The sequence below is a fragment of the Lathyrus oleraceus genome, chromosome 4 (assembly GCF_024323335.1).
Source record: "Lathyrus oleraceus cultivar Zhongwan6 chromosome 4, CAAS_Psat_ZW6_1.0, whole genome shotgun sequence".
NCBI classification, from domain to species: Eukaryota; Viridiplantae; Streptophyta; class Magnoliopsida; order Fabales; family Fabaceae; genus Lathyrus; species Lathyrus oleraceus.
Genome location: NC_066582.1, coordinates 105,608,505 through 105,618,542, shown reverse-complemented (window position 1 = coordinate 105,618,542; position 10,038 = coordinate 105,608,505). Strand labels below are relative to the sequence as shown.

Here is a 10,038-nt window from a genome sequence, read left to right as displayed (position 1 = left end):
AAATCGTAACGGATCACAGTAATGACTAAGGTTTTAGGGTGAAGAGAATAATGGATATGTTGATGTTTATTTCTACGATACCTTTTGAGGTTTTGGTTGGTGTAACTAGAATTGATTTGATGGGGTGAAGGGTTAGATTTTTGAAAAGATGAATGAAAGGAGACGAGAAGGGGGGAAAGGAGACGAGAAGGGAGGGTTTGAGAGTTACATTACAATAACTTAGGAGATGGAGGAACCATGACCCTATGCTCTTTCCTTTTCTTCTTCTAAATCTAAACTTGTGTTGTCTTGTTTTTTGTCAAACTTTTTTTTTTTAATGAAAACTCATTATTATTAGTTGCTTAACTCTTCTAAATGTGTGTGAAATTTACCTAAAAAATGTATTAGATGTATTCAAACAAAAATAAACAAATTTTTATATAACACTCGGCTTGAATTTTCTAACTCAAGTGTCATACGGCTAGCGTACACCATTCCAAAGAGTATGGAAGCAAAGAAAACAATCATTTTTTAGACAACCTTTGTATGACAAGTGTGTCATGTCGTTCTCGAACACTGATCCAAAGAATGTCATGTCGAAGTAAAGAAATCAACCATTTTTTAGAGTATCATACAATTGTCGGACACCGATCCAAAAAGTGTCATACCGTTGACAGACACAGACAGCCACTGCAACATACCTTCTAGAGATGTTTGTCCTTCGGAGATTCTAAATGGATCAACCACACAGATAGAAAAGATATTTTTTTTATCACAAAACGAAATGTAAACCAACATTTCACCTTGAGACATAATGCAACTACAATACTATGGTAGTTAACCGGCCACTCTTCCATTATTATGTACTACATTTGCAAAAATGCCTAAACCGGCCTTCCTGTGTATTTCCCGAACTATTAAGTATTTTTTGGCATTAAATGACTAAAAATCATGCTTCGTGTATTGCTATATTATTTACTCAGACAGATTAATGTCTTCAGGGCATCGGTAGCTCTATGTATGTTCATTTGATGTGTACAGGCACGTGTGAAGATCCTTGAAGTGTCAAAAAGAGATCACAAAACTTAAACTCAGACTTAATCCACCTCGTTGGAAACATCAGTTGAAAAGAACTGCTCTATTTTATCAAGGAAACTGTGAGGAAATCTATAATGCAACAGTGAATGTGACGTCTCAGAACTAAATTGTTTGTACTTGGGAACCACTTCGTCTGAATTCTTAGTTGCCTTGCCGTCCCGCAGGATTCTTGTCTTACTTTTCCTGCCATTTCCCAAAGCACCGCCATTTCCGAAGGAAGCCCTGGTGCCTTTGCCATTGGAACGGCCGTGTTTTGCAATAGCTAATTGATTACTCCCACTAGATTCATCTGTTGGGATACTATCTAAGTTTGAACTAAGCTGAGTTGCAGTTGCAGCAGTTCTGCAAGATCTTAGCAAGGAAAGTAGCATGTCAACACTCAGTTCTTGCTGAACCATGAACTTGTTCTGCTCGCACCCATAGCATGCAGCAACTAATGTGCCAGCCAATATTGGCATCAACTCTGGGTCACTGAAGAAAACGAATGGCAGATCGCATACCTGTATTATTACAACTGAGCATTAGATTATCTTAATAAAATTGATTAAAAAAATTAACCATAATTTCTTAATTGTTGACCTTGTGGAGGATGGTGGGTGTGGGACTCTTTCCCCATCGAAGGACAGCTTGATTTCCGGGATGAAGCAGTGCAAAGTGACCAAGGAGGGATAATGATTCAAGCATGAGCGAACCAATCTGAAAAAAAAAATTGCAGACTATGGCATTAAACTAGCTGTAGCTACATAGCCCCTGACACATTAACTGAAAGCATCAGGATACTAACATAGCATGAATATAAATGAAAGGTAATAATCTGAGCTATAAATGCTTCGAAAGCAAAGCGCGCACTAGTTGCAACTATTATTTCCTTTACTTTTGGAAGTTATGTGTATCCTCTTGTTTGTGTACGGAAGGGATGTGAACCAAAAAATTAGAAGGGAAAACAAAAAAGAAATAGTTATCCTTCATGTTTGGGGGGTTTCATGGAAGTAAAACTAAATATATGGGTCAGCGAGATTTATATTGCAAGGTTCTAGAGTTAGGCAAGTTAGGGTTACGAAGGCCAAGATAAGTCTTTCGTTAGTACAAAGTACTAATGTTTTTTTCTTTTTTTGTAGTAGTAGATGAGTCACCTGATCATTAGGAGCTTTCCACCGGCTGGCACAATGAGAAAGAAGGAAGCTCATTAAATGGAAGATTTCCATTTTCAGATCTGGCATAGCCTATGAGCAAAACAGAAAAGGGAATATAAGAAAATATGTGCAATAACCGGCACCAGGAAGGAGATAGAGAGAGTAAATATGATCTAACATACCAAATCAACCTTAAATATCTAAGCTTTCTTTGTCTCAACATACAGCTTCTTCAATATAACTTATTATTATCATTATTATAAGCTTTCTTTGTCTCAACATACAGCTTCTTGAAATATAACTTATTATTATCATTATTATAAGTGGAATCCGCAAACTTACCAGCATTCTCTGCAAAAATGCAAGATCCAAAAGAGCCACGTTATTCAACACCTTCAATACTCCAGTTGCCACCTCTTCAAAATTAGATGGCAGGATAAAAGAGCCCTAGAAGAAATTGAATTATTGAACTTCAAACAACTCAAGAAAAATAGTGACTTATTATCAAGAGACACAAGGAGAAGAATAAGAAATTACTATGGCCTAAATCCATCATGGTAGTAAATTACTACTTCCAACCCTAAATAATATAGGACCCCGTGGACTTAATCACAAAATTTAAGAAAGTTGATGGCAAAATATTAAACTTATTTACAATTGATATTGTTTTACAAATTTATCCTTCAAGAGAGAATTAATTTGTTTCCACTATGGTATTTACTAGTACTATTTTCAGCAAAAGATGTTACATAATTAGGAGTATGTTGGTAAGAATAATGCTAAGAATATACCCTCTGACACACATTTTTCAACACTCTTTTATTGGTTAAAACTCATATAGGTCCCACCAAATTTATATGGGACTCATGTGATTTCGTGTGGGCCATATGAATTTTAAGCAATAAATAAGAGTGTTTGAAAGTGTGTTAAAGAGTGTACTGTTAGCGGTCCTCGTGTTGGTAAAGAAATAATTAATGCAGTTGAAAATTTGAAAGAGGTCTTACAAAAAGAGACAACAAAAAGTCAATAGGATCCTATAATTAGGGAGGAAGGAATACCATTGGAATATTTAGCAGCAAAATAATTTTGAAAACAATAATATACTCACAAACATACAATAGAAAATGAAAAGGGAATAATAAAATATGTGGGATATTAGAAATATCATATATCTAATGAGTTTTCATAATAAAGACTTTCTGACATAAATTATTACTTGTATAAGTGATTTTGCATAATAGCATGTTGCACAAAAATACCTGTTCAGAGGATGATCTATTGTTTGCCTGCAGAAGAACAGCAGTCAAAAGAGAAGGGAGACTGACAAGTCCAGTTTCAGAAACAGATGAAAGAAGGAATACCACTGGCTGAGCCAAATTTGACTCTTTTTCATTTTTCTGTGCTGTAGGTTTTTCATCTCTCTGGGGAACAACAGAAGTCACAACATCATCATTCTGGCTTTTCTTGGATTCATCTAGATTGGCGATTTTCTCTACATCATTGTTTTTCAATTTAACAGAACTACTATCATGCTCCAATTCAGAGCCCTTGCCATTAGAAAACGAGTCTTCATTTCTATTCACCTTACTTATTTCATCCAGTGGTCTATCCTCGGGAACATCAGGCAAAGGCATAACTGAACCACCATTGATCACCAATAAGGGATTGTAATCTCCTCGAGAGTTCTTCACTACAGAGAGTACGGAATTTGCAAACTTAACCCCTTCACTGCCGATCTCCTGCTCTGTTGCCACAGGGGAAGATTCCCAGTCAATATAACTCAACTTACCAGGTCTGGAAGTCAAAACCATCAAAAGATGTATGCTTAAGACAATAGGGGCAGGAAATGCTGACCCTTCCATCTGAGGCCTATCATGAAGTGCAAAAAGATCTCTCAACCGGTGAATCACTTGATAGGAAATTAATAACTCGAGCAAACCATCACGCATCTGAAGTTGTCTTGCTTCTAAGCTTATATGGCCAAAAATGGCAGTAACAGTCCATAAAAAATTAATTAATATTTCAGAAATTGATTCAAAGTTCTCCACTGATGTTTTAGTTGAGGGTAAACTGACATTGCCAGGAGTACTTAGAGACGCTGCAATCTTTATGTAGTTCTCAAGAGCTGCTGAAAGCATCGGGATGATTGGAGGCAGAAGATTCAGTGCAATAAAATAACTCCTATTTGCAGGTGCAGACAGTACGACTTTCAGAAGTTTTAACAGGTGCAATGTAACCAGGCATGCTTCAGGTTTGGATGTGTGAGAAGCAGGCAGGGCAGAAGCAATAAAATCGAGTAGTCCAGCTTGTCGAGATGCTTGTAACTCAGGGTCCTTTCCCTCCAAATACTATAAATAATAATTAGTATAACTGACATGTTAAAATTTACTAAAGCAATTAAAAAAATTATCCATAAATTCCACAATATCAAGAGGCAACATGGATATTTAAACTGTAAATATGTCCTACGAAATTGGAATCTGGTACTCAGAAACAAGGAGTTGGTGAGACAATCGTCCATAGAATTATTGATCTACAATTTCTTACTAACCAAAACAAAGACATGTGCAAGCTATGCAGCACCAACACCTCTACAAAAAGTTGTGTCCATGTCCGTGTCTGTGTTAGACACCTGCACTGACACTTGTGATTACGGTTGATTTATTCATTTTTTTTAATTATTATCAGTGTCACCGTGTCAGTGTCGGGGTCGTTTTTGGCGTGTCCGTGCTTCATAGTGTGCAAGCATCAACGAGAAAAATCAATAGAAAAGCGGAGGAATAACAAGAAGCCAACACTGACAATAATTGGTAATTTTCCCAGGAAAATAGTTGTTCACTAACTAAACAAGACTACAAGAGCTCTCCTGAAGTGATGTATGAATTTACACAAGATTCCTAATCAAAGTGTAGGGTTGAAAATTCAATGCACATAAATTGAACAAAACTCAAGCTTTTAACTTTGAAACATTTTATAACTTCTTGTTTTAAGGATCCAGAGAAAAGGATAGAGATATAATTCCCAGTGAATGAAAAAATAATACCTTGATCATTTCAGAAATTATCAGCCCTATACTTGAGGCCCCTTCTTTTCTTGCTTGCCGAAGTCTTTGAAGTTCTTGAAGCCACCGGCCAACTTTTGCCCTGGCAGCACCCACTGCTACTCTATATCCAATTCCAGCACTTTCACCGCCAAGAGAGGGCTCAACAAACTCATACTTTAAAGCCATAAGCCTTTGTCGAATTTTCTTAATTCTTCTCTTTATTGAGGGTTGTGATGCGATATTGCCAACTCCAAGACTAGAACCTATTCCAGATGCAATGTTTGCCTGAGAATCATCGCTGCTGTTTGTGGGTGTAGACCTAACTTGTCCGTCTTTATTCAATGATCGACGGGGCAAAGGGGATGACTGATCCCTCAAATTTGCTCTCTCCCGAATTTGCTCTAGGTAAATCTTGCGACGTTGTTCACTCTCATTAAGTCTTTCTGCCAATTTTTGTGCTAAAAGTTCAGCCTCTTCTTGTTGTGCTTTGGCTCTTTCTTCCTTTCTACGGAGCTGTTCAATTGCTCTTGCCTCCCGTGCTGCACTTGATGCTTTTCTTTCTTCTTCTCTTCTGACTTGAGCCTCCTCCTTTTTCCGTTGTATCTCAGCAAGACGCTGTAACTTTTCAGCCTCAATGAGTTTTCGGCGTTCCAGAACAGCTTCTTCCCTCGCTAGATCCTCCTTTTGCTTAGATTTAATCACCTGAAGCTTTTCAGCTCTTCTCAACTCTGACTCATGAAGCTTCTGACGTAATATCAATTTTTTATTTCCATCATTTAAGGAAGTAATGAATCGAATCTCATTTACTTTGCTACTTTCATCACCAGCTCTCTTTGCCACTTGAGCTAGAAAAGCTTCATGACGAGATTCACTCCGTTGATGGCGGGCAAACATGCCTTCTCGTAACTTCATATGACGAACAGCGTGCCACTCAGTCACACGATTTAATTTTTCAGACGTACGCTGAAGCTTTTGGATTCTCTCATTCTCTAACTCACCTCTGATTCTCATAGCCCGAGCATGCTTTTCTTCAGCTTCCTTTTTTAAGTCGGATGTTGTTTTCTTCTTTTTTTCAGGAGACATTAGTTTATCATGCAGTGTACGTACACGCTCGGCACTTTTCCTACTGAGGCTTGGTGAATGTGACATGCGGGAAGAAACACGAAATGGAGATGAAAGTATGTCCTCCCAGTTCCTCTTCTCCTTCCAAGCATTCAAGGACTTTCCCGGTGCAGTACTCCTCTTATCCTTATCCTTTTCAGACAGCAGTATCTGCCTTCTAAGGTTATCTGTGGACCTGGAGTTCTTCTCATTAATAACTACTGTCGGTGCCTTATCTTTCTTAGAAAGCAGCTTGTCAGCCCCAGATCCAAGGTCTCTTTTACCCTTGATAGTAGCAAAAGAAGAACAACTTTCCAAGGGAGATAATTTTGATAAATTAACTTCTGAAGCTAATATGCTTTTGCGTGTGTCACATCCACTTTGCACCGTGATAGAAACAGAAGATACAATATGCTTTCTTGACTTAGTCACTGGATCTTTGGCACTGTTTGTTTCATCACTGACCCTGGCTATTTTTACATTGCCAACAGATTCAGAAGTCAAACATTTAGACATGGAATATTCTGTGTTATTACTAGCACGCTCTTGTTGAATCTTCCTAAAAGCCTCAAGAGATGAAGACAGTATATCTGCCCTATGGGGTGAAGTTGTCATCCGGCGGACCTAGAACCAGAGCAACTGAACGAAATTAGCATTGCAACTTAACAAATTTAGCATAAGAAATACATTGAGCAGATTTCTAATAGGAAATATTCATAATCTTGAATGTTAAGTCAGAGAACCTGCTTACGGGAAACAATAAATTACACAGGACAAGACCACAAGTCCTCACAGATATATTTAGTCTAAATTACAACATTTATAATAGCGCAAGTTGTAAACTGGATCCAGTTGGAATGACATATCATGCATAAGTTATAAAATAAACAACCCCCAATGGTGGGTAAGTTCGTAAGATCTTGTTCAAAGTGATAGGTTAATAAGCTTACATTTGATTTGACCCTAACATATTGATACACAATCATACAACATAGAGAGACTCCAAATATGTATTTGCTCATACATGGCTATATGTTTATGTAGAATTGAAAAGACATATCAAGATGGGCATAGTCATGGAGAAAAATGTATCCCTCTGAAATGCCACATAGGGCAAAAAAGTGTAAACTTCAGTATCAAGTTATATCATATTAAAACAAAGTCAAAGAAACAAAACACAGTAGTGAAAGGAAACTGTAACTGTGCATAATATTATCATACAGATGATTACTAAATGTACATGCACATTACACTCACATTGACCCTCATTCAAAAATAGCAAGTGTAGTAATCATCTTTAGAGTTCATCCTTTCTGAGAATCGGAAAACCCGGACGGTCATCATACATCTGTTTAGTTCAGGGAGACATTGCTTTTTTAAAAATGATGAATTTGTTATTAGTGAATAAATTATTTTTCCCTTATGCAGGTCCACAACATCAAGTCAATACATAAACCCATGAAAGGCACATAGTGGTATATTGAAACCACAATATGTCAACATGAAGAATGGAAGGAGGCAAGCTAATAGCAACAACATATGATCAAGCATACCTCCCATGAGAGAGCATGTGGCCTGCGATGATCACTCTTCAAAATGGCTGGAACTCCATCAATTACTTGAGAAGACTTTTTAACCTTTTCGAATTCCTCAACTCTAGCGATTAGCTCTTTAAAATCAGATGCAGACTCCTCAAGAACAAGAATTGCCTCTTTCATCTGCTCCAAATCACATTCTAGTTCACAGAGAAGATACAGTTCATCTACAGACCTATTAAGATTCTCAAATAGAAAGCACCAAAGCCTCTGTCTAAACCTTTCTCTTTTTTCATTTGAATCGGCTTCTTCTAGAGCATCCATATTATGTGATCCAGAAAAAACATTTTCAACATTACCATCTGCTTGATCCCTAACCTCTTCAACAGGAGTGGAATCAGTGAAAATCTCGGGCACTTGTGAAGAAGTAACTACTTTCCCCGAGCTGCAACTTTGTTCTTCCATTTCCGAAATTTTGATATCACTTGCCACATTGACAAGGCTATGCACTTGATTTGCAACCACAGCATCATCTTTGGCAGACAAATGTTCATGATCAACCTCATGGTCGGTTGCTGGTTTATTTACTTCATTTTTATCATCACAATATAATGTATCATCATCTAGACCAACTTTTTCCCCATTCACTTCTTGAATGTTGGAATGCTCCAGAGATATATTCTTAACATCATTACTATCATCTCCCAATACTTCATCCTCGCATCTAAATGAGGAGTTTGGGTCAGGAATGGCATCTTCACCAGCAGACGGTGCAGTCGAGTCTTTTTCTTGGGCATGATATGAATCACCATGATCAGAAGTATTTTCATGCTTTCTACGGCTAAGCAAACTATCATCTCCAATACTACCAAACTTGATTCCAACTCCAATCAAGTTCTCATGTGGTGGCAGTGTCAGGCACCCCTCCCTCAAATCACCCCGTCTTGATTGCTGGGCTACATCCGTCTTATCAGTATGGTGTAACTTCATAGCTTCTTCATGTTTACCTTCTGATTCCGTGCTAATTAGTGGATCTGACTTCTGAATTACAATTTCAGGTCTACTCACATTTGTATTAATATAGCTTGTGCCCACTTCTTCGTTTGACACAGAAGGGGAACTCGCAACACTTGCAGGGACAGGGCTTTGTAAAAAACTCTCCCTGGACCTAGAAACACGAGTTTTCTGCTTTCCATGTGAATTGTTTTCCTTTTTATTCATGGACTGCTGTTTGCCTTGAGAGTTAGAAGAACTTTTACCCGAAAATCCCCCCATCCAACTCTGCAAGGAGAATTTCGAAACATTCCTATGCTTCTGGATAACATGGAAACAACAAAAATTAAGGAATGTAACTAAAACTTGCATAACAATCCATAACAAAAGTAAACAATCTTCAATCCGAGACTCAAATATTATATATCTAAAGATAGAGAAAATGAACAAGAATTAGCATTTGCCACAACCAAATTACAAACTAGTCTTAAAGAAAACAGATGATAGTGATACTAAAAAACTGTATTAAAAAAACTCATTTTTCCTTTATCTCTCTCTTAAATAGGAAAATCAACAACGACAAAGAAGAAAACAGTTGCAAATAAGAACTCAATGTAGATTGCATCAACCGAATTGAAAAATTTTAATTTAAAAAAAAAAGAGAAAAAAGAAAAACCTTTTTGACTTGGAACCATCCTGAGTTCTGATCATCAATTGCTTCACTTTCCTCCATCACGAAACCACAAATGCAGGTAGTGATTAAGGTTAAGAAATGTAAAATTCAATCAAAATTGACATATAGATTAAACTGAATACATGAGTTTCAATTGGGAACGATTTTCAAAACGAAATCAAAATAATTAAAAAAGATTTGAAGGAAAAGGAAATGAATTGGGAAGCTGCGGAAATTGAGAGTGGAAAGTGAGGGTTGTGGTTTTTTAGGGTTTTGAGAGTAATAGTAAATTAGGAAAGAAAGAAAGTGAGTGGAAAGGAAACAAGAGGGAAGGAAACTCGAGGAATTGATTTCGCAAAATTAAGTAGAGTAAGATTAATGTTAACCAGGTTTACTAATTCTGCTAGGGAGGACCATTTTCATATTATATTATGCTAATGCAAAATTTGCAATTTGACAGAATGATTACACCTTATTTAGAGA

General features: G+C 37.1%; 1 protein-coding gene across 2 annotated transcripts; it reads right to left on the bottom strand.

Annotated features, from left to right (window-relative positions):
• Positions 1-731: 731 nt before the first annotated feature.
• On the bottom strand, positions 732-10,034 carry LOC127073749 (uncharacterized). Of its 2 annotated transcripts, XM_051014959.1 has the most exons (9): positions 9,559-10,034; positions 7,908-9,203; positions 5,254-6,978; positions 3,572-4,558; positions 3,470-3,496; positions 2,553-2,657; positions 2,211-2,300; positions 1,657-1,773; positions 732-1,577 (listed from the first exon to the last, which is right to left on the bottom strand). In XM_051014959.1, exons 1-9 carry the CDS (start codon positions 9,613-9,615, stop codon positions 1,077-1,079), a joined length of 4,905 nt encoding a protein of 1,634 aa, XP_050870916.1. In that variant the 5' UTR covers positions 9,616-10,034; the 3' UTR covers positions 732-1,076. The 2 variants fall into 2 exon arrangements, with proteins under 2 accessions (XP_050870916.1, XP_050870915.1); XM_051014958.1 differs by having other exon boundaries at positions 3,470-4,558.
• Between the last annotated feature and the right edge of the window lie 4 nt (positions 10,035-10,038).